Genomic DNA, 24,079 nt, shown 5'->3' with positions numbered 1-24,079 from the left:
CTAAAAAGTAATTCTATAATTATAGGGTGTAATTACACCCAATTCTCAACCCCCTGAGAATTGCAGAGTGTAATTACACCCAATTTTCATATAACTATATAATTATTTAGTCAAATAAATAACTCAAACTGTGTAATTAGATCCAATTACACCCAATTCCAATTACGTGGGTGGCTTTGTAAACAGGCCCTTAATTTTTTTTTTCCCCCCACGAGAGTGATGTATGTTTCAAGTGTGTCTGTATGTCCAAAAGAGTTGCGACCATCCCGCGGACAGACCGAAAGTGTGTTCCCTCTCAAATTCAACACACATCCAAATTCTTCACGTTTGTCGGTCTTCCCTCTCAAATTCAACGCATCCAAATTCTTCACGTCTTTACTTTGTTTCATTATAAGAAAACAAAGTTCAAACAAGTAAAAAAACACCCAAGTTTCAAAATAAACTAAAGTTAAGAGCAAAAAAAACAAAAATGGAGAGTGAAAATTCAGTGCCAGTAATAGATTTACAGGACTTTCCAAGACAATCATCAAAGTTAATTTGGGCATGTGAAGAATTGGGTTGCTTCAGAATTATAAACCATGATGATATGCTTCCAGTTTCACTAATGGCAGAGATGAAAGAAGTGGTGAGGACATTGTTTGATCTTCCAACTGAAATCAAGAAACGTAACAAGGATGTAATAGCAGGATCAGGGTACATGTCTCCTAGTGAAAAGAATCCACTTTATGAAGCTTTGGGTCTCTATGACATGTCTTCTCCTCAAGGTGTAGCTGAATTTTGTACTCAGTTGGGTGCATCCGTACACCAGAGGTTTGATTTCTTGTTTGACTTTTATTTTTTAAGTTTCTTGATAATGAAAATTTGAGTTCTTTGTGCATAAATAGTTGGTGTTGGAGTTACGAAAATGAAAAAGTTGGATTCTTTGTTCATTTATTGGGGATACCCTTGATGTTCTTCAATTTTGAGTAATATTTAGCTGCCTTAGCAACTTGCTGGTGGGATCTTGAAGTGATTTACTAATATTACTAGTGAGTTTGGTACTTAATGTGAGTAAAATAATCTAGGGCACTTATATGGTCAATGAAGCTAATAAAGAAAGCTAATCATACCTGGAACAAGATACAATTGATATAGTATATGCAGTTCACCATTGTTGATTGGCTCTCCCCTCTATTGTTATGCCAAAATCAAACAATTCCAGATCATTAGTTTGCTGGACCTTAACCTGGTAATAATTAAAAGGGCACATACCTTAGGAGTGAAACACAAATCTAAGAACCTATTCAGCAAGGTGTTACTAAATTTGCAGTTTTTTTAATCCAAGTTCAAAAACTTCCAACGCTTTATCCATCTCTGGGTTCGTATAACTCCTTCATCACACATTCAAAAGCTTGTGCTTGTGTCAAGTAAAACCAGCTTCAGCTTAGTCTCTGCATAGCAATACTGAGAAATGAAAAAGAGGAAAAGGAAACCTTACCTTATGTATACTTTTGTATTGATATGGTTACCTTATTATTACTTATAACTACTTTGCTCAGCAGCTTGAAATATATCTAAATGAAGAGGTTAATGTGATTCCTCGTTTCTTACTTAGAGGTGCTCAGAGTCAATGAATCAAGGTTAGCGGAAATTCAGAAAAGTTGGAACTCTCGAGTAAGAAAGAAATGAAAAGCATGCACTTGATAAGTAGTCAAAATATAAAAAGAGAAGAAATGAAAAGCATGCACTTGATAAGTAGTCAAAATATAAAAAGAGAACGAGAGAAAACAAGTAGAAGCAGAAGAACACAGAAGCCTTCCAAAAATTGATATATAAATATATTTTAAGAATAATGGGGGGCATGTTTGTGTAAACTACACTTACGTTTTGCATTGAAGAAAATTCCAAAAAACTGCTCTACTAGAATGCTAAAAGCAGTTTGATTCATACTGTAAACAGAGAGACAATCATGAAGTATGCTGCAGCAATTAATGGACTAATGATGGACATCGTGCGAAAGATGGGCACAGGGTTGGGACTGTCAAATGTGTCCTTCAAGGAATGGCCTTGTCAGTTTAGGATAAACAAGTACCACTTCACCCCGGAAGCTGTAGGTTCCTCTGGCGTTCAGATGCACACAGACTCAGGATTCCTTACTATTCTACAGGATGATGAAAATGTTGGCGGTCTTGAGGTCATGAAGAAATCTGGTGAATTTGTTGCAGTTGATCCTTGGCCAAACACCCTCCTTGTGAATCTTGGAGACATAGGCACAGTAAGTATGCTGCTGCTCTTTCCTACTGCCTTACTCCTTTTAAGATCGAAAAAAGAACTAAACAATCATACTTGCTTTTTGCTATGTGAAGGTATGGAGCAATGGAAGATTTTACACTGTTAAGCACAGAGTGATATGCAAGGAAGCAAAAATACGAGTGTCCATTGCTTCATTTCTCTTGGGACCAAGGGACACAAAAGTGGAACCACCACCAGAGCTGGTGGATGCTGAACACCCCCGTGTCTATGTTCCTTTTACTTTCAATGATTATAGAAAGCTCCGGTTGACAACAAAGTTGCAGGCAGGGGAAGCTCTTGATCTTATGCGCACTAACTTGTAAAGCTTTCGCGAGTATCTCTTGGCCTCCTTTATATTGATTTAGGCTAATGAACTTGAAAGTAGGAAAGAAAATAAATCTTTGTGGGATTTCATACTGCAATAGCCTGTAGTGGCGTAGTCTGCCCTCTCTGGTTTATGCATATCAACAAAGCATCTATGATCCATCTTTATATTGTCTCTTCTGTTATCTAATGTATTTTAAAGAATTAAACAAGTCTTATCTTTCATTACAATTTGAGATCCTGGAATTCTTATCTAATGTATTTTAAAGAATTAAACAAGTCTTATCTTTCATTACTTTTGAGATCCTGGAATTCTTTTTGTATGTACTAGTACCATTTCTTTTTCTTAAGTCTTTCGACCTACAGATTCCAAGTTATGCTAGAGAGATCGTTTTTGGCATTCAGAATTGACACATGTTAAAGGGAGTCACAAATGGAAGGAGATTTGATGAGAATTTGTTGTCGTCATTATCCTCGGAGAAGTAAGGTGATATCTTCCTATAATGTCTAAACCAAAACTGTATCTCCACAGACCGTTTTGGTACAAAAAATCAGGTATTAAATTGTATGTATCAAGACTTGTTATTGTTGTAGTTCCTTCATCTCCTCCAACTGAGACTATTGTCACGGTTCAAAATCCTGAAGCATCTCCAATGTTCAAATGTCTCAATCAACTTCAATGATTGCCTTGGGAAGTACTGCAAATCAATCACTGACACTGAATTTTTAGTCTCCATTTTGTTTTGGTCTACAGTTGATGGGGAGGTATCTCCATTGTCTCCCTGTCTCCAGCTCGAGTTTACAAGAAAAGAACTCATCTGCTTTAACTGCTTCATGCAACTCCAGATAGAAACAAGTTAATTCCTTTGTTTTGTAAAAGAAACCTAAAGGCTAAAGGTAACAAATAACTGCAAAAGCTATCTCCAATCTGCATCGGTATTTTTCTCTCTCCTTGTCTTAGGTTTATCTCATTTGGAATGGAATGGGACTATATAGTGCCAAAATGAATATAGAGGATTCATATAACTGAACTCTACTAGTCTGGGTACTGAAGGATAGTTGTTGGTGAGGTCTGTGTTATTTCATACTGTAAGAGAAAAACCCGGAGATTAGCATTATCAACTGTGTTCTTCAATATGCTCGAATAGCACCAAAAGTAATAGAGGACCCTGTGGAGAACTATGCCGTTATGTATCTTTTAGATAGTGCAGAAGCACAGGAGGGTGAATTTGTAGAAGTAGATACATTGCAGTCAAGAACTTATTTTACTTGGTATTATGCATACTAGTTTAGCACTTGAGATATTGGTCTTTACTCACCTTAACAAATTTGTTCTTTCAGAACCTTGCAATTGGTTTCAAATGTTAGTTACAACTTGCTTTAAACCAGTCCAAGATCATCAGCATGTCTAATAAAGAGCAACAGTAAATATGACATAATGTAACACTAATGAGTTTTATGAATGTACATGGGCTGTTCTGATCTTCTGATCCTGCCCCATAAATTGAAGTGACAAAAAAACATCAAACCAAAATGTTAAAAACTGAAGGAAATGTTTTACCTTCCCAGCAAACATAATTACAGTAAATAAAAAAAAGTAGACGGCCAAAAATATCATTTTTTTCCTTTTGGTAATAGTTGTTTTACCAAAGTAACTACACCAAAGAGTGGTCTGCATATGATGGGCTCTCCCTGCTTTGATAATCAAGACTCCATCCAGAATTGAAGTGAGAAGTAGTAATGGATGTTGTGTCCATAACACTTGAGTCTATGTCAATTGGCATCATTGATGGCCATACAAAGGCTGGCTTGAATGGTGGAACTTCTGGTGCTGGTGCTGACCCTGATATAATCTGAACTATGGCCTGTGTTTTAGGCCTATCACTAGCTATTGGATGTGAACAAGCCAAACCAAGCAGTAGAAGTTTCTTTGCTTCTTCAGCAACATAGTCATTTCCAAGCCTTTGATCAACAGCTTCTAAGATACGTCCATCGCGATGCAAGTACCAAACCCAATCAACAAAGAATTGAAAGCCATTAACCTTGGTTCCAGGTCTCTGGCCACATACAACTTCCAACAACACTGCCCCGAACGCGTACACATCAGATTGCTGGGTGGCTTTCCCCGTGTGGAAACACTCTGGTGCTATGTATCCCATTGTGCCAAGTACTCCTTCTGCCTCAGCATAAGAGGTCCTCTCATTGTCAAGGGCTCGTGCAAGGCCAAAATCCCCAAGGCGCGCATTGAACTTGGAATCGAGCATGATGTTACTTGCCTTTAGATCGCGGTGGACCACCCTCTGCTCGTACTCATTATGCAGATAGGACAATGCTGAGGCGACACCTTGCACAATCTTGTAGCGGACGTGCCAGCTCAGCGGCTGTTTATCTGGTCCCGCAAACAGGTGCATATCTAGGCTGCCATTAGGCATGTATTCATATACAAGCAGTAGCTTTCCATTCTTGTGACACCATCCTGTAACCATAACATGTAATGTTATCAATAAAAAATCATCTAGAGACGCACAAAATTATCTAATGTGATACTTATAAAGTTGTCATACTTGTAGAGAGAAAAATATGCAGAATACACAAATGGTCAACTTTATGTTGTATTTTACAAGAAAAAGAGAGTCTCAAACCTTATCTCTTTGTAGGGTCAGATGACGAGAGTAGATGACAAATAGAGTAGGTATTTGAAGATGAATGTATACTAAAATACCAAGTCAATGTCCTTTTCAGTGGATCTAATTTACCATCATTCTATTAACATCCAAAACTTGTCTCAATCGTTGACAATGCATGAAAGGGGGTGTAGGGCCAAGAAGGAAGCTTCCTCATTTTTTGACATATATGGCACAGAAAATTGGTTTGACAAGTGTCTGCTTACGAGCATATTCCATGGTCTGCGAAGGATGATCATAAGGGCTTCAAGATAGTGTCCTGGTCTTCTAAATTGGAGGGACCACAGCAGCAAGGTGGTTCTTGGTCAAAACTTTAAGGCATTCCATTAGTTTTTCTTACTTCCATGATATTTTTGGCAGAAACTGTCACTTACCAAATGACAGGAATCAAACTATTAAGACATTTACCACCGAGTGTGGTGAGATAAATGTGATCCCTCCATCCTTAACTAGAGTCTCAATTTCAGACAGTTTCTCACTTTAGTGGGCCTTATGCACCACAAACCTAGTTAATCGGATTAGTGAATTTTGGTTTCCGCTAAAAGAAACTAAGCCTTAAAGCTTTGACAAATCCTTGGGATGACTAGAAAATTCCAAGAAGGTAAAAAGAGTTTGAAGACAACAAAGGAGGATCAATTTACAAGAATTCATGAAGGCTTTGATTCTCCAAACGGAGAAATCAGCTTAGCAGAAGATGATCCAACTTAGTAAATTCCTAGCATGCTAAATGTCAGACTAAAAAGACTAATCTCGTCACTTGCGTCAAAATTACACAAATTAGTTGAATAATCATGTAAGCTCATGGATCACCGAGTGGAAAGTTACTGGGAAAAGAAAAGCATAAAAAGATAAGGCATGTGCTCAAGCGGTTAACGATTCTATTATCACATATAGTAGTATTAAAGTTGATGTCCCACCAATCTTGGCTTTAAGTTATGTCAGTAACTTTTACGAGGTTTTTGGAACCATTCTCTCAAGTCCCATCAAGGGACTCCCTGTTAATGAATTCTCCCTTTCATTGAGAATCAAACAACATCCAACAACTTCTGTTTCTGATTGCTATATTCAATAAAACTTGATTCCTACCCATTGCCCCTGTCTCATTGCGAATTTATGGCAGGAACGGAACAAGAATTCTAAGGGGAATTCAAGAAAATGCAAGAACCTCAAATATGATTCAAACCTATGCTCTAAAGAAAATTGGAGCAACATTTGAGCTACACTAGAAATTTCCTTTACGTCAAAGGGGTTCAACAATTTATGTATATACAAAAAAAATTTACACTATTTGCACAGTTTATTTTTAATGGAAATATTGGAGATTGGCCTTATTTGAGACTCAAATTTGTAGCTACAAGCTGTGAGCGCACACATTCTTGCAGTCGCCATTTAACCTCTTTTTTTTTTTTTTTTTTTTTTTTGCTAACTTATATATTATAGATAATTATCAGTACCATTTCCCTAACTACTATGAAGATCATAGACAGAACAGGCAGAATATAACTCTAGCACACTACTCAAAAACATGAAATTCATGGTACTATAAGCAGAAATAAGTGTAAAAAACCTATGTTCCAACAAAAATAAAGACTTACCTAGCAATTTGACAAGATGTTTATGCCTGAGACGATTGATAATAGTAAGCTCAGCCAAGAAATCATCTTCACCTTTGATTCTTTCCCTAGAAAACCACTTGACTGCAATATCTTTATTATCCTCACCAGCTAAAATTCCTCTGTAAACAACTCCATATCCCCCTTGCCCAAGCTTATTCTTTTCATCAAAATTATTGGTAGCTTTCTTCAATGCCTTGAACTTATACTCTTGTGGGGTTCCAGGCAAACTTTTTAGTGCACCCAAAATATTTGACTGTGACCTGTCAATTCTTCTCTTGTTGTAATAATACCCTATATATGCTGCTCCAAGAAGCAATAGCACCAGTACTGGAATCCCAACACCTAAACCAACTTTCAACCATGGATGTTTTTTATCAGGGAAATACTCAACTGTTATGTTCCATCTCAACACACAGTTGAGTTGGTAATTACTGCCAGTTGATGCAGAAAACCCAAAATATGATTCTTGATTTACGTGGTCTCTTAAATCAAGATTATATGTTAAGATGGGCTTGTTTGGCAAAGGTGGTGTAGACCCATTTTTCTCTGCTTGTTCAGCAATATAAACATCAAGAACCATGTTGATTCCATCATATTGTACCCAAACATTATAGAATCTTGCACCAATAGGAGCAAGTTCTATACCATGGGATGATAAAGATTCATACTTTACAGATCTAACACTGTGTAGATCAATACCAATATGATTATCATCAGGGTCAAAGTTCTGTTTAAAAGTATCAAGCTCAACAGCAATAACTTTGTTACTAGATTTGCCATCAGTAGTAGCATTTGTCAACCCCAAATACTGACCTTGACTATTAGGTGGCTTATCTAAATCTGGTGAAATCAAAAATGCTAAACCTTCAGCAGCAGTTTCATTTTTTGGCCTGTATATGTTGACAAGAAAAGAAGAGTTGAAAGATGCAACTCTTGTTTTATTATCAGAGACATCACCATCCCAAAGCTTAAAAGGTTTCTTAAAGAGTATTCTTCCTGAGTTATTATTGAGGTTGAAATCAGATGAAGCAGAATCAGGTGTCACCTGCAAAGCACCGTTGCTTATTGTTGCAGGTTTTTCAACTTCAAAGATGTCAAAGAAAGTTTCATCAAAAGATGGATATACTTTGTTGAAATGTTCTAGTTTTTTGGCTTGAAGTTTGAGTTGAAGACAGCAAAGAAATATGAAAATGGTCAGTGTTTTTGGTGTCAACAATCCCATTTCATCAGCTACAGAGGAAGTAGATTAGGTGATGGACAAGAAAACAGGGGGAACAGAAGGAAACAATGAGCAGAAACTTTGAAGCACGTTGGGGTTGTCTTACTTTTTTGTAGATGCAAATAAAATAATTGATCAATGAGTGATGAAAATGAGATAAGTACTACTTAAATTATAGTGCTGGAGAAAGAAAAAGAAGTTTGAAGTTTGAACAAGTTATTGGTTTGGTCTCACACTCTTTCATGCCATTACCTGGAATATGCCCCTCGTCTGATTCTTTATTATTCTTTTGAATTTAAGTTATACTGATACTATAAAAGTTGCGTACACAATAAGATAATATTTATTGGATAACAATTTTTTGATAAACATGTAAGTGGTAAATTAAATAAGGAGAACAGGAGGGTTACTGGCATCCTGTCACATATACTCCGTACTTAAAATTCATCGCTAGTGTAAAAACAATATTTAGCTTGTTACCGTATTATATTTTATTTATTCATTGTTTTCTTCTGCATTTTATATGATTTGTAAGAGTATTCTTTTGAAATTAAAAGGAGTGGAAAGAGACGATAAACTTCGGGTCGTTCATCACATGCCCTTCCAGGTCAACATCTTGCTAGTTGGATTAAACATATTTGACGGGGCCTTCTGGTCTTCTTAAATATTCTTTTTATATTTGATAATATTGGACCCACTTGAACAATTGTGTACTAAATTTCGGTGCATGCTTTATTCATCAAAATATGCTCTCTTTAATCTAAAAACAATGTTTGTTAGTCTATATTCCATTTTATGCTAGTATATGATTTAATGCGAGGAGGCGGATCAAAATTTGAAGTTTTAAAATGCGCCATTCAATCAATTTAGGCTTCGGGTCGGATAAGGATTATTCATTTTTCGGGACACACTTTTAGCTAAGGCATTACTAAAAGTTTCCCTTGAAAAGTTAAAAAAAATATATATATATGCTTCAAGGGAAAGTCTGCCCCCTCCGGCAGACTTTTAGTTATGTTAAGTAAAAGTCCGGGAGGGCGTACTTTTAGTCAGTGTTAAGTAAAAAGTCTATCCGAGAAATGCGTTTTTAGTTGTGTTTAAGTAAAAGTACGGGGAGGGCGTACTTTTAGTCGTGTTTAAGTCCGCGCAAAAAAAATGAATCCAAAATGGATAAAAAGTACTTTATGAACCTAAAACTCAAAGCAAGCCTTGATGGTTGATATCACTGATTCAATGTCACATTCAAATAAATGCATATTAGTTTCCTTCAAGTCCATTTGCACACAAATACCATTTTCACATTCTGCACCATAAATCTTCTTTTAATGTTTATTTCTTTCAAATTTCCAATAGACAAAAAACAAGTAAATAACTAAAAGAAACAAAGAAAGAGAGACAAACGAGACATACAAAGAATGGAATTTGGAGAAGGTATCACTGTGTCGATTTTGGAGATGAAGGTTCTTAGCAATGGAATTGGAAGGTTGCGTATTGATTTTGATTTGGAAAGGGGAACCCAAGAACTAGGTTTATGTTTCTTGATTTGATGAGAGAGAAGAAGTTATCTTGTAAAGTTTATATACCTAAACAAAAAAGTAGTACTAACCTAAATAAAAAAGCTAAAAAGTAGTAACTAAAAAGTAGTAACTAAATTACTAATAATTGAAACTAAGTCAACACAAATTATTAAAAAGAAAAAGAAAGAGATTAGAATAGAACGTGGGTCTGCTTGCTGATTAGAATAAGAGGATTTGTACCTCACGTGGCTGCTTCTGATGTCGTTGTCTATATTTAATTTTTTCTAAAAAAAAAATTGTGTAGTTACGGGGGTTCGATCCCGCATATTGAAGGGCAGATGTCTAGCCCATTCACCACTGGCACTACGGCATGCCTTTGTCATCAGGGTGCCACTTTAATATTTATCTATACATTATGTATATATACCTATATATATGTACTGTTTCGTCCGAAGCTTGCGGGTGGCGTGGCATCCCCACGCCACTGAGTAGATCCGCCCCTGATTTAATGTCGCAATAAAGAAGAAGAAAAAACATGTACCAAGGATTTAATTTTCATTAGAAGAGTTTGCAGAATCTGACCTCTTTTTATGCTTTCTATTGAGTCGAGGGTCTTTCGGAAAGCAAATGATTCTATCTTGGTAGGAGTAGTAGATGCGTCACAGACACTCTACCCTCTCCAGACCCTACATTGTGGGATTCCACTGGGTTGTTGTAGAAGAGTTTGCAGAAATATAACTTGATAAAACTTCTAATTTGTTTCTCCTGTTGATAATTATCAAGGCGGATAATTTACTTAACGTTTTAAATATTTGATGAGATTCAATTACCATTTTCGTCTTGAAAAAGGTAGCTGATAAATGAGAGAATCTTTAGTGCAGTTGTTGGACTACGACAGGTTGCCAAATCACGTATGATTGACATTTGACCAATGCATTTACTAAGAAATTGGAATTTTGCCGTGGACTTCATCAATGTAACTAGGCACAACTTTTCTTCCGCTACGAAGATGGCTATATTTTCGCCTATCAGTTTGTCAAAGCCACAAAACTAGGTAAGCGTTTGGACATGCGATTTTATTTATGATTTCATCTCATGAGATGAAATTTTAAATTATTCAAAAAGATATGATTTGGAATTTAAAATCATAATTTTAAAAAATATAAATGTAAAATTTGACCTATACGTTTATATTTTGTAAAAAAAAATTCATAAGTTGGTAGATATATTTACCAACCATTTGTACTAAATATTAATCTGCAAGTTGGTAAAATATATTTACCAATCATGTTTACCATGTAGGAGGATTATATTAAAGAGTAGTTACATTACTATTCATGTTAAAGTTTCCTTTTTATTGAACTAATGTTTGATCAATTGACGTTATATTTTTTAAAAACGCTTCTAGTAGCGTATTAATTTGATTATGAACTATGATTTACTCATTTGATAAGATTGTATAAAAATTGGGAAAATTTGATGGTTTTCACAACTTGTGGGGTTTTTATGTTTATAAAAAAAAAACTGCAACTTAAGAAATCCAAATTGCATGTCCAAACATGATTTCATCTCATGAGATGAAAGCATGTCCAAACGGCTCCTAAGTTGACCATATTTCTGAGGTTTTTTAATTTATTTTTATTTTATTTATGTATTTATAACCTAAGTGTCTGAATCAGCTTACGTACATCTCAAACTAAATAGTCGTTTGGCCATGAAAATCAAATAGTTTTCACTTTATTTGGAATTTTGAAGTTGTAGTTGAAGATGGAGTTGTGTTGGTATGATTTTTGCAAAGAATATTTGGTTGTTTGATTGTATTGAAAGTGAAAAAAATAAAAACAAGGCCTTAGGTGTTTTCCAAATTTCAAATACAACTTCAACTTGTATTTAGAATTTTCATGGTGATTTCGAAATAAATTGAAAAAACATTTCAGAAAAAAGTGAAAAATTCTCACGGCCAAATGGGTCCTTATTGTTTTTATGTCGAAGTTCGATAATTATTCATTTGTTATCTCATTGATAACTTATAAGAGTGGGTACTTTGTAAGAATTCTTCAAAATATACTAAAAGTTAGCCCCAAAAAAAAAAAAAAAAAAAACTTTGTCATGCTTATTATACTAGATTATTCACACACCATAATGGATATATACCTGTGAGGGTAGTTTAGTCGGAGGTTTTGGAGAAAATAATATTGGTATAGCTTTAATATTATTAATCTCTTGTTTGGTAGTGTTTGTTTTCAACATATGTATAATCAATACATCTATTAGTTATACACCCTATTCAGTACTATCGTTATACAAGCAAACCATGACATTGAAAATATCAATACTATTTTTATTCTAATAAACCTTATTCAGCAGTGTATAGAAGTTATGCAATGCATGTTATTTAATACAACAAATCAGTAGATAAAAAATATAGCTTAAGCAATCCCGACATTACTAATACACCCCATTCAATAAGCCATTAATACTTAAAGGAAACATGATTTTTTTTCCTTTATGGAATTTGATAGGCTTCAGGTACACTTACTACTGAATGGACAAATGTAGCACTAGTTGGTAATGGCTAAAATTATTGCAGTTGCGTGTGTTGATTTCTATTCTTTAGGCTGCGTTTTTAAGGACATTGAATTAAAATTATTGCCTTATATGTACGTGCTTATTTGCTTCATGCTTACTTTTATATGGTAAGAAATAAATGTAGACTCGTCACTGTCTGGACGTTCTGAGTACCAGAAGAGATGTATAATGCAAGAAATGATCATCCATCTATTCCACTTTATTGGCATTATTTTCTTAATTAGTGGAAAAAAATGATATAGTTTATATATATAAAGAATTAATTCTAAATTTCTTATTTTACTTTTAAAGACATATTTTATAGCCACGAAAATTTAAGGTGTGTTTTAGAGTACCATTGTGATACCCTAGTTTAGGAGAAAATCTCATATCGGCATAACACAGGAGAGGTGCTGGATATATAAATAAGCATGTCTTACCTCCTAGTGACACGTTTTAAAGCCGTGCGGGCCTAGGTCCAAAGCGGACAATATCACTAGTGAGCTGGGCTATTACAAGATGGTATCAGAGCCACCCATGTGTCAGCCTTGTCGATGGTGAGCTAGAGTTCAACTGAGATTGGGCAAATCCCGAGTAAGCGAGACAAACCTTAGTGCTGAGTCTAGGCAAATTCCATGCGGAGGGGCAAACCTTAGCAAGGACGCTGAATTCATAAGAGGGTGTGTATGTGACACCCCAGCTTAGGAGGAAAGTCCAATATCGGCGTAATACAGGAGAGGTGCTAGTATTTAAGTAAGCATGCCTTACCTCCTAGTGATGTGTTTTAAAGCCGTGCGGACCTAGGCTCAAAGCGGACAATATCACTAGTGGGCTGGACTATTACAGATAGTTGGTTCGCTCGGTTACATATAGTCAGACATCGGGTGTCGTGTTATGTCCAGGCCCAAGTTCGGGGCGTGACAAAGCTTGGCATCAAATTTATCACTCCATAAATCCGGATTAGGTGTGAATTTGTTAAATAGGTGTTAACGTGACATTTTAGCCATATGAAGTCCCATCGGGAAGAGTTTGGGTGTAAATAGTTATTTTGGAATCAAGACGGATAATGAGGTGCATAAGGTTCGATAGAATCAACTTAGTTTATGGAAGCTCTATATTTCAGGATAATTTGGTGAAAACTTAAAACATAAAAGTTGTATCCCTTTGAAATACCTTTCCAACGATATATTGTTGATCCCAAACGGAGCTCTGTACAAAAAGTTATACCTATTTTACTGAAGTGCGCTCAACAGGGGCCAAAGCTAGCTGGGCGCTCACTGAGCGAGGGCCAAAACGAGGTTAGAGCTCACCCTGGAGCTAGCTCAGTGAGGGGTGAGCTCTCTTTGGAGGGTAATTCTCCCTAGGCCTATAAAAGCGACCCTTAGATGATTTTATGTCATTTTTGACGTTCCAACTTCGTTCTAAAGCCTTAAGCAGCCGTTTCTCTCCTCTCCTCATCCTCCAATGTCAAGGTAAGACTGCTCTAACAATTCCTAAGCAATTCTAACATTAATTCATGATTAGTAACATGATTCTTCAACCAAAACATAGGATTTCCAAGGTAAATCCTTCTCAAGCGATTCAAAGCTAGAGTTTTGGTTCTCTTCGAGAAGCAGTTTAGTTTGTTAGATTGGAGCGATTACAGGTATGTAGGCTAACTATGTACGTGTGGGAATGTTATTAATCTTCCCCACCCCTCGTCCTTCATGATTATTACGAATTACATCAGAAATAGAGATTATGCGCTAGTTCATGAAAAGTTCAGAACTTTCATCCTTTAAGAATATAGTTTCGTAGTTGTTCATGATTATCATTCGGAATATTGTGAACTCAGTACGTAATCAGTATAGACTTGTGTTTGATACCCATGAGTCTCAGTCTAAAATACTCAGCACGTTTATAAATAGTTAAAGCTTTAAGTCTCATAATCAGTCCATGAATACATGTCTCAGTAAGTCTTTGTTTAGTATGTCAGTATTGTACTTTTCAGCGTGATTCTTAGTTCTTAACACCTGTGTTTTGGGCCTAAGACCACAATTATGTATACGTATACTTGAGCCTGAGGCCACCGATTTGTGCACATATATTGGGCCTGAGGCCACAGATTTTGATCTCAGTTAAACAGGTGATTCTCCATTTAAAACAGGAAGTATTCTTATCTTTACTTATTTGTTCACTTCAGTTATCGGTTATCAGCTATCAGTTTCAGATTATATATACATGTTTATTGATTTGGGCTACCCTTTACCGAGCACCGCACTTACAGTTCTTTCATTCAGTTGTTTTACATACCAGTACAATTTAAATGCACTGACGTCCCTTTTGCCCGGGGCCTACATTTCACAATGCAGGTATTGATTTACAAGATAATGGATCGACTCGCTTGGATTCTCGTATCAGCTGCTCGGTGAGCCCCAGTTCTTTTAGCGCATTTTCTTTATTACAATCATGTTTTCAGTATTTTAGACAGACATGTATGCCGAGGCCTTATCCCAATAAACAGTCAGTATTTTCAGGTTTCTTCAGAGGCTTCATAGACTAGAGTAGTAGTCATTCAGAGTCGCTTTTTTTTTTTTTTATGTTAGCCATGATTGGAAACTTTGTTATGTTCAGAGTTTGCTCAGTATTTCCGCATTCAGTGATTTATACGGTCAAACTTTTAGTATATCATCAGCATGTGTTGGTTTTATTTCCGCATTCAGTACGTTTTGTTATCACATGTTGATTCAGCTAGTCAGTTGGTTCGCTTGGTCACATGTAGTCAAGCACCGGGTGCAGTGTTACGTCCAGGCCCAAATTCAGGGCGTGACAACCATAAATTTCAAAATTTCTTCTTTTTATCATAAATTTTATGTCCAATTTAATTATGCCACATAACTTCAAACTGATGCAGTCTTATGAGGGAATTATAAAAGGAGAAGATCATTTAATTATGGATAGAGGGAATAATAGTTTCCCATGATATGACTGTTTTCTTATTCTCTTTCCCAATCCTTTTAATATCTCTCCTCAGATACATCCTATAAGCTGAAATTTTTAAAGATTCATCATTTGACCAAGTAAATGGTCGTACCGAAATTAGCACATTAAATTAAATATTACATTTCAAAATATTAAAAAAGTAGACAATGTTTTCCTTTCTCTCTTTTCTTTTCTCTGACAAGGGAAACTTATTGGAGGTTTATCTCTTTAATCACAAGGTTAGTACTGAGCTGAAAACTTGTAAAAAAATTATGAATGAGAAATGAGCTAAAAAATTTCTTGTGTATTACTCCTCTATACAGTGCACGTATATATAGCTAATACATCTTTTGAATGTGTAGAATGATTTTCCCACTTTACTCTTTCACATTTTCATTTTCTTATGTTGACCGGACAGATCAAGAAACATGAACCAAAACTTCAACCTTTACCAAAATCCTTTTCCGGTGAAGTAGTCTCCTCAATAATTCTAATACCCCCCCCCCCCCTTCAAATTGGAAGGGGAGGAACGAACACCCAATTTGCCTAAAAGAAGATGGTGAGAAGTACCATGAAAGGGGCTTAGTGAAGAGATCGGCGACCTGAGAAGATGATGGAAGAAAAGAAAGAGAGATTAAGCCAGCAAGGTATTGTTGTCGGACGAAATGACAATCTAAGTCAACATGCTTTGTCCATTCATGAAAGACCAGGTTTTTAGCGATGTGCATTGCCGCCTGGCTGTCAGAGTGAAGAGAAATAGAGAGTGACGGAGGAAGATTGAGATCGAAAAAAAGACGCACAAGAAAAGTTAACTCGGCAACCACCCGACGCATCGATCTATACTCAGCCTCGGCGGAGGACAGTGAAAGAGAAGGTTGTTTCTTCGATTTCCAAGAAATGGACTCCCACCGAGGCTAATGTACAATCCACTTACAGATCTGCGGGAATCTGGGCAGGTTGCCCAATCGGAATCGCACAAAGCTAATAAAGTGAAAGATGGAGAAGAAGTGAGAAAAATCCCTAAACCAAGGTCAAGAAGAAGATATCGAAGAACTTGATGTGTAGCATCGAGATGGGCTTGATGGGGAGATTGCATGTACTGACTTAAATGTTGGACGGAGAAGGCGATATCGGGTCTGGTGTGGGTCAAGAAGTTGAGTTGCCCAATTAAACGGCGATAAATGGTTGGGTCTGAGAGTGGAGAACCCATGTTAACTTGTAAGTTATGAGTAGGATCCAAAGGAGAAGGGGCAGGCTTGAGATTATGACAATCATATTCAGAAAAGAGTTCCAAGGAAAATTTCCTCTGATTGAGGATTAATCCTTGAGGTTCGCGAATGACTTCAATGCCCAAGAAATAATGTATGTCACCCAAATCCTTGATTTTAAATTCTGAGTCCAAAAATAGCTTCAAAGTCTTTAATTCTTCTGGGTTGTTGCTAGTGAGTAAAATATCGTCAATATAGACGGCCAAAATAGGAATTGATGATCCATGAACTTTGTAAAACAATGAATAATCGTTTAAAGAATGGGTAAAACCTTTGAAACGCAAAGCGGCAATCAATTGCGAACACCATTGTCTCGAGGCTTGTTTCAAGCCATAGAGAGACTTCTTTAATCGACATACCTGAGTTGGATCAACAACTTTTAATCCTGCTGGGAATTTCATACATACCTCTTCGTCTAACTCACCATGTAGAAATGCGTTATTAACATCAAGCTGATAAAGACCCCAATTTTTCTTAACTGCAATGGCTAGAACACATCTAATAGTAGTAATCTTTACCACAGGACTAAAAGTTTCTGTAAAATCAACTCCAGCTTGTTGTATATCACCTCGAACCACCAACCGTGCCTTAAGTCTTTCAACAATCCCATTTGAGTTCAATTTGACTTTGTAAACCCATTTTGAAAGAAGAGCTCTTTTTCCAGGAGGCAAAGTGACTACTTCCCAAGTGTCATTGTTGATCAAAGCCTCTAATTATTTTGTCATGGCATCCTGCCAGCCTGGATAAAGGATGGCTTGGGAAAAAGTAGTTGGTTCTATGATTTGTGACAGTGTAGTAATGTATTCTTGGTTAGCACTAGATAATGCAGAAAATGCAAAAGGAGAAGCAAATGAGGAAGAGGAAAAACAAACATCATAGACATTAGAAAAAAGCACACTATTGCAAATGTAATCTTCTAAATAAGCAGGAGTCTTGACTGACCTAGTAGATTGTCTTAAGACAATAGGATTGGGAGCAAGTGAGACTAGAACATTTGGAAACTCAATAGGAGTAGGAGGGTCTGGTGAAAGATGGGAATTAGAGTTAGATAAGGAATGAGGAGTACTAATAGGCACAGATGTATTGGGTGAAGAAGCAGGTGAGTCAATAGGAGTGTTTGAATGAACTGATGGGGACTCAGGATCAGTAGGTGAACCAATAGTAGTTTTGGAATTAACTGATGGGGAAACATCATCAGTAAGAAATGAGTTTAATGGAGGAGGAAAAGGATTTTGGTAAAGGTTGAAGTTTTGGTTCATGTTTCTTAATATGTCCGGTCAACATAGGAAAATGAAAATGTGAAAGAGTAAAGTGGGAAAGTGGAAAAATCATATTACACATTCAAAAGATGTATTTAGCTATATATACGTGCACTGTACAGAGGAGTAATACACAAGAAAAATTTCAACTCATTTCTCATTCATAATTTTTTTACAAGTTTTCAGATATATCTCTAGATAAAGAGTTTAGTAACCAGGAAATTACCATGTTGTTGGGTCTACACCAAGCACTTCTGAGATCAGAACCTATTTCTAGTTCTGCAGTGGATCCATCGATAAAACCTGCCTTGTTCTTTGCGAAAAGCTATCCACATAGCTCTTTTCCAACCCCCATAACTTTTGCCATCAAAAACTATATTAACCAACAGTGTACCAGGTGAATTTGAGGGTGATATGAAAAAGGGATGTAAGGCATTGATAACCTCTTTTGAAGCAGTATCCGCAACTAGAAGGGGAACTAGAGTCCCAGCAGTTGTTTCAACATTATCTCCTATTGTAGGAAGAAATTGAAGCTAAGGAAAATAATGAACGAAGAAGAGAGAGCTGAGATTGGATCTCAAAGCTCTGATACCATGAAAACTTGTAAAAAAATTATGAATGAGAAATGAGCTGAAATTTTTCTTGTGTATTACTCCTCTGTACAGTGCACGTATATATAGCTAAATACATCTTTTGAATGTGTAGAATGATTTTCCCACTTTACTCTTTCACATTTTCATTTTCCTATGTTGGCCGAACAGATCAAGAAACATGAACCAAAACTTCAACCTTTACCAAAATCCTTTTCCGGTGAAGTAGTCTCCTCAATAATTCCAACATAAGCTAACATGACTAGAAGTAAACGATAACAGGAAAATTGTTGCGTGTAAGACATTTTCAGGTTTGTTAACACCAACTCTCTTTTTAAACTTTTGTTTAATGAAGTCAACCCATTAGAATTTAGGATCGGATCTCTGTTGTTTGTATAAAATATGAAAGAAAGGGTTAAAGGGAAAATTAACTATAAGTGGAGTTAATTAATTAGTAACTTGCAAAGACTACAGTTAAATTATATTATGCTTATCATACAATTCCTAAAACATTTTAATTCTTTGATCCTTATTATATGTCGCTTTAGCCCAAAAAAAAAAAAAAAAAGTTTGGTCCAGATTGTCACTTTAATTAGAAACTAAGAATGCGTTAATTTTTTTTTTTTTTTTCGATTCCACCTTGCAACTCAAAGAAGATATATAACCATTAGTTGAAAGAGAAATGATAATTAGTCAAATATATCTTATGATATAGAGCAATCAATTAATTTTTTTAATAGGTGTACCATAAATCAGAAATATAAAAAAATCACACGAAGTATAAATTTAAATCTTTACATATCACAATCAGTGTTTTAAAAGGTGGGGGCGTGAGGCGAGGTGTTTTACTTAGCACGGGGCGAGGCGTAAGCCCCATGAATCTTAAATTTTTTAATTTATTATATAATAAAATAATATAATAATATAAGTATTATAAAAAATACATTAATAATTAATAAAAATTAAAAAGATGATTGAAGAAACTCATAAAAAATAAAACTTCTAACCTGATTTTACAAGCATAAGTAATGCAACGATATAAAAGCTATTGTGAGATGCAAATAAACTATAATATCTTAACTTTTAAACAATTAAAAAATCACAATTTCTTAAAATATATTACTATCATACTATGTAATTTACTTCAATAAATTTTATCAATATTTTTACAAAAACATCACTCTTCATGAATAGAAACAAAATTAATTTCAAATAGTGAAATATATGCTAATTCTGAGACATATGACAAAAACATGAAGACCAATGACAAGTGAAGATGTAAAATTCAGCTATATATTTCTAAAAAAAAATATTAAGTGATATTCACTCACACGGTATTTTCAAACAGTAAATATGCAATACTATTGCTTGTTTTTTTGAGTTACACTCTGCCTTTTTTATTTCTATGGATGAAAAAACTACTAAGCATTATTCATTTAGTAAAGAATTATGAGGGTCAACAATGTTAACTAAAGAATTTGACACATAATTGTGTAAGAACTGTTAGGCGAGCCCCGAGCGTTGGGCGTTAGGAGTGTTTAGGGCGTACAATCGGGCGCTTAGGGCGTAAGCCTCACAGAACTAAGCCACACATAAGCCTCGATGTGTTTTGCTAGTGCCCGGCCCCGGGACAAGCCCCGAGACGATTCCCAAAAGGTAACCCGGGGCGAGTCCCAAAACTGGCTTTTAAAACACTGATCACAATTTAGTACTCTTGTTATTGTTGTTTATTAGTAGTATTTTTTAATTATTTGAGTTAAATCCCCACTTGGTTGGCTAGCTACCAACCGGAATTTCCAAGGAGTGAGGTGCATAAATTGCGGCATACAACAGCGTTTTCAGTTCAATCTCAAAACAAAAATGAGAAAAAATAAACATTATACTTTAATTAGTTGATATCTTATTTTCTTTCCTTCTCCTTTCTCCCCCACTTCTTTCTATTTCCCTAACTTACTTGTCACTTTCCTCCTTTTTGCTTTCTGTTTTGGTTTTATGATCTTTAGAAACTTTATACAGTATGAATGTTTGCGTACAGAGATGAGACTCTTTTGTCTCGGTTGTTCTTTCAACCTTTTCTTTCATACTACTATTTCAGGTATTTAAGAAGATAAAGCAAAGGCACCACTACGCCAGTCGCCAGGTGTAAGTATGAGCTCTCACCAGTCACCACTAATAAGTTCCGCCCAAACCAATAATTAAAAGAGCATTTGCGTAATAATACAAAATAACTTGTTAATTAATTACCCTTTGGTCAAGATTTGAAAGATCTTGTGTTAGATATATTCCTTTTATTATTATTTACATAGTATTAGGGTTTGAATCCGGGTGTGCCATCAGAATTCGGGTTTGAAGCTCTTACCTTACCAACAAGCCGATAGTTGATAGCTGTTGGTCACGACTACTATCAAAAAGCTCACATGAAGATGAATATTTCACATGGAGGAGTGTGCATCGCTCGGGAAATGGAGTATGGGGCTTAATTAATTAGTATTTGTCTTTCATCTCATCAGTATAAAAGTTGAAGTACAGAGGAAAGCTAAGCTATCAAGATAAAACTAGGCAAATCAAGAAAAATGAAGTTATTAATTTATAAAATATTACTTTTTTTTCTTCGAAAAGTGCTTATTTTAAAAAGTTAATGTGTTCAGGTAAGAAAAAAAAAAAAAAAATATATATATATATATATATATATATTGTCAATAGCAGCAAAAGCTATTTCAGAATCTGAAAAAATAGCGGTTCCCCATAAGCATTTTTAGACTTTCGCCAAGCTCTAATTAATGCTCTAATATTTGTCAAATTCTTTGATTAGCATAACACGAATTGTTACTTTCCAAAAATACTTTTTTGAAAAACACTTGTGACAAAAAACACTTTTCAAAATAAACTATTTTTAGAAGTTTGTCCAAATAGACTATACGTATGAGAGCTACTAACTCACTAAGGCTTCATCTGTTTCCATTAAGATTAAGACGTCTGAATCTGAATACACATCTGAATATTAAGATGTGCATTAAGATTTAGGGTTCTAAATCTGAATACACATCTGAAATATTAAGATATTATCTCTGGATCTGAACACTGAATGATTAAGACTGTTTATTTTCGATATCTGAATGTAGATAATTTATCATTTTAAACATATTCAGTATAATATTCAAATAAAATTAGGAATTAAACATTATATGACTAAAATATTACAAAAATCTCATTACAGTAAAATAAAATTATTTTTTGATAGAAAACAATATTTCGAAGATATAAATGTATATTTTATCTTTGACCAATATTTTGAACGATCTGAAATCAGTATAAAAAATTATTTTAACAAGGTGACGTGAATTTTTAAATGCTGAAAACTAGTTTTTCTCAAGAAATTGCTTGCATATGCTTTCACCCTAAAAAAAAAAAATGAAACTGCATCTGCATTCATTATCGTTTTTAACCTGGAACTGCATATGCATTCATAATCCTTTTTAAACTGCATATGCAATTATCCCTCTAAAAACACCTTTTGATAATTGTGGACATAGATATTAATATAAGAAGCTTGCACGAACACCAAGCCTTAAATGGGCGAACTATAAATATTATTCATATAAGATTTATATGTATCGGTTTTTTCCAATCCCATTTTAATTTAATGTAGATTTACCAGTACATAGTATAAATAAATTAAACCTTCTTTTGTAGAAATATTCATGTTCTTCTAGTGCTTAATAATCATCAAATGGGTAAAGATTTTAGAACCTTACTAGTTTAAGAGGAAAATAAATTGGTTGTTGACGGATAGTTGGAGAGGGAAGAGTGAAATTGTTTTTTTGCACAAAGGAAGAAGACCAGCGTGAAAGTTTGGCTGGAAAAAAAATATATTTTAAGAGTCTAAATTGTGTTAAGGCTTTGTTACAGATCTGATTCATTCAGACCCATTAAGAACTTCTAAAAGAGACAAAACAAACATTTTTTTGAGTGGATTGCCCTTCTTTTGGGGTGGTCTTTAAATTTTGCCCCTCATATTTGTGATCTTTAAATTTTGCCCCCCATATTGCTGGTCTTTAATTTTTGCCCTTCGCGTTGCAACCTTGAGCTTCGCGCAGAAATCATGAGGTTCTGGGTTCGAACCGCCGCTCAAGCATAAATTAAAAAAAAATCGCAAGACAAGGTTTGGATCGCGTGTATGCCGGACCCGGCATACACTTGTTAAGGAATAACCAAAGTTGTGTCGGACCCGGCATACTCATGCTTTATAGGCAGACTTAGCATAAGTATGCCGGGTACGGATAACTTTGGTTATTCTCACAATGTATGCGGTCCCAAGACATACTTATGGCGAACTTTTAGTTAAGCCTTAACTAAAAGTCTTTTCCTAGTTATGCTTTATGGGTCAGACTTTTAATTAAAACATAACTAAAAGTATGCCCCATAAGGCATAACTTTTCCTTAAGACATAGACTTTGCCTTATAAGGCAAACTTTTAGTTATGCCTTAAGGAAAAATTTCGCCTTATGGGGCATACTTTTAGTTATGCCTTATGGGACAGACTTTTAGTTAAGGCATAACTAAAAGTATGCCCCTAAGGCGGAACTTTTCCTTAAGGCATAAACTTTACCTTATAAGGCGAAACTTATAGTTATGCCGGGTCCGACATAACTTTAGTTATTCCTTAAAGAAAAGTTCCGCCTTATGGGGCATACTTTTAGTTATGTCTTATGGGGCACACTTTTAGTTAAGGCGTAATGAAAAGTTTACCTTGAAAAGTAAAAAAAATATATATATGCCTCAAGGCAAAGTCTGCCCCCATCGACAGACTTTTGGTTAAACATAACTAAAATTTTACCCGTGGGGGCATAGCGAAATTTAAACTCTGCCTTGCGATTTTTTTCTAAAATTTTTTTGACTAAGTGGGGGTTCGAACCTGGAACCCATGGGTTTTAGCCGAAGGGCAAAATTTAAAGACCACCCCAAAAGAAGGGCAATTTTGCGAATTGCCCCAAAACAAATGCACTTAATGGACTGGATCTGAATGATTAAGATTCAGACCCAAAGAACAAACACACTTAACCACTGAGATCTGAATGATTAAGATTCAGACCTCCATTAAGTGCAAACAAATGAGTCCTAAGCAAGCTTCCTATATCTTCCACCGTTGAGGCGGACGGTTCGAACTCATCAATAAGATAAAATTTCCGTTCCCCCTCCCCTAATATAATAAAAAAACTTAAAAGAAAAGTATGAGAGTAAAGAACATAAAAAAAGGATAGTATGATGATCAGATTATTATCTAGTTTTTACTGCATGCAATCCAGATATGAACTCAGAATTTAAATTTCATAAATTCAGGAGAATTTATGTTAATACTATAATTATTTTGCAGTTAAATAAATTTGGGCAAAAACTACTGAGTTTACATCAATTCATAATCACCATTGTAAATCCGCCCTGATGCAACTTCTAGAAATATTATTTGACTATCCAACTCAAACCAGATCGTTTTTGTCTTCGAATGATTGCACAGAATAAAGCTTCCTTTTGATCGTCTTTTTTAAATCTACGTTGTTTTCTTTTTCCTCTCTTGACAGCTAGTGTTCACACATCGTTTTGATTTCAGGTATTGGCTGTAGATAAATCTACATTGGTCGTAGTGTCTGCTAAATGATTAAAAAAGCAGACCCCATAGCCTTTATTTAATAAAAGGACTTTTATCCAAGGAAAAGGCAGATGAATATATGATTCCATTACATAAAGAATAAGTGGCTTTCCGTTGTATAATGTTCTATGTGTTGGGAGGATTTTATTGGACTATAT

At 35.3% G+C, this 24,079-nt stretch overlaps 2 protein-coding genes across 2 annotated transcripts; one reads left to right on the top strand and one right to left on the bottom strand.

Moving 5' to 3' along the window:
• Nucleotides 1-341: 341 nt before the first annotated feature.
• Nucleotides 342-2,907, top strand: LOC132040355 (2-oxoglutarate-dependent dioxygenase DAO-like). The gene is made up of 3 exons (XM_059430987.1): nt 342-810; nt 1,939-2,254; nt 2,346-2,907. The coding sequence occupies exons 1-3, from the start codon at nt 470-472 to the stop codon at nt 2,592-2,594; spliced, it is 906 nt and encodes a 301-aa protein (XP_059286970.1). The 5' UTR covers nt 342-469; the 3' UTR covers nt 2,595-2,907.
• Nucleotides 2,908-4,002: 1,095 nt separating this feature from the next.
• LOC132040343 (probable L-type lectin-domain containing receptor kinase S.5) lies at nt 4,003-8,376 on the bottom strand. Its single transcript, XM_059430980.1, has 2 exons — nt 6,875-8,376; nt 4,003-5,071 (listed from the first exon to the last, which is right to left on the bottom strand). Exons 1-2 carry the CDS (start codon nt 8,115-8,117, stop codon nt 4,251-4,253), a joined length of 2,064 nt encoding a protein of 687 aa, XP_059286963.1. The 5' UTR covers nt 8,118-8,376; the 3' UTR covers nt 4,003-4,250.
• Nucleotides 8,377-24,079: the final 15,703 nt, after the last annotated feature.

The sequence above is a fragment of the Lycium ferocissimum genome, chromosome 2 (genome assembly GCF_029784015.1).
Source record: "Lycium ferocissimum isolate CSIRO_LF1 chromosome 2, AGI_CSIRO_Lferr_CH_V1, whole genome shotgun sequence".
NCBI classification, from domain to species: Eukaryota; Viridiplantae; Streptophyta; class Magnoliopsida; order Solanales; family Solanaceae; genus Lycium; species Lycium ferocissimum.
Note: the sequence above shows the minus strand (reverse complement) of the source record. Positions and strands in the feature narration are given on the sequence as shown.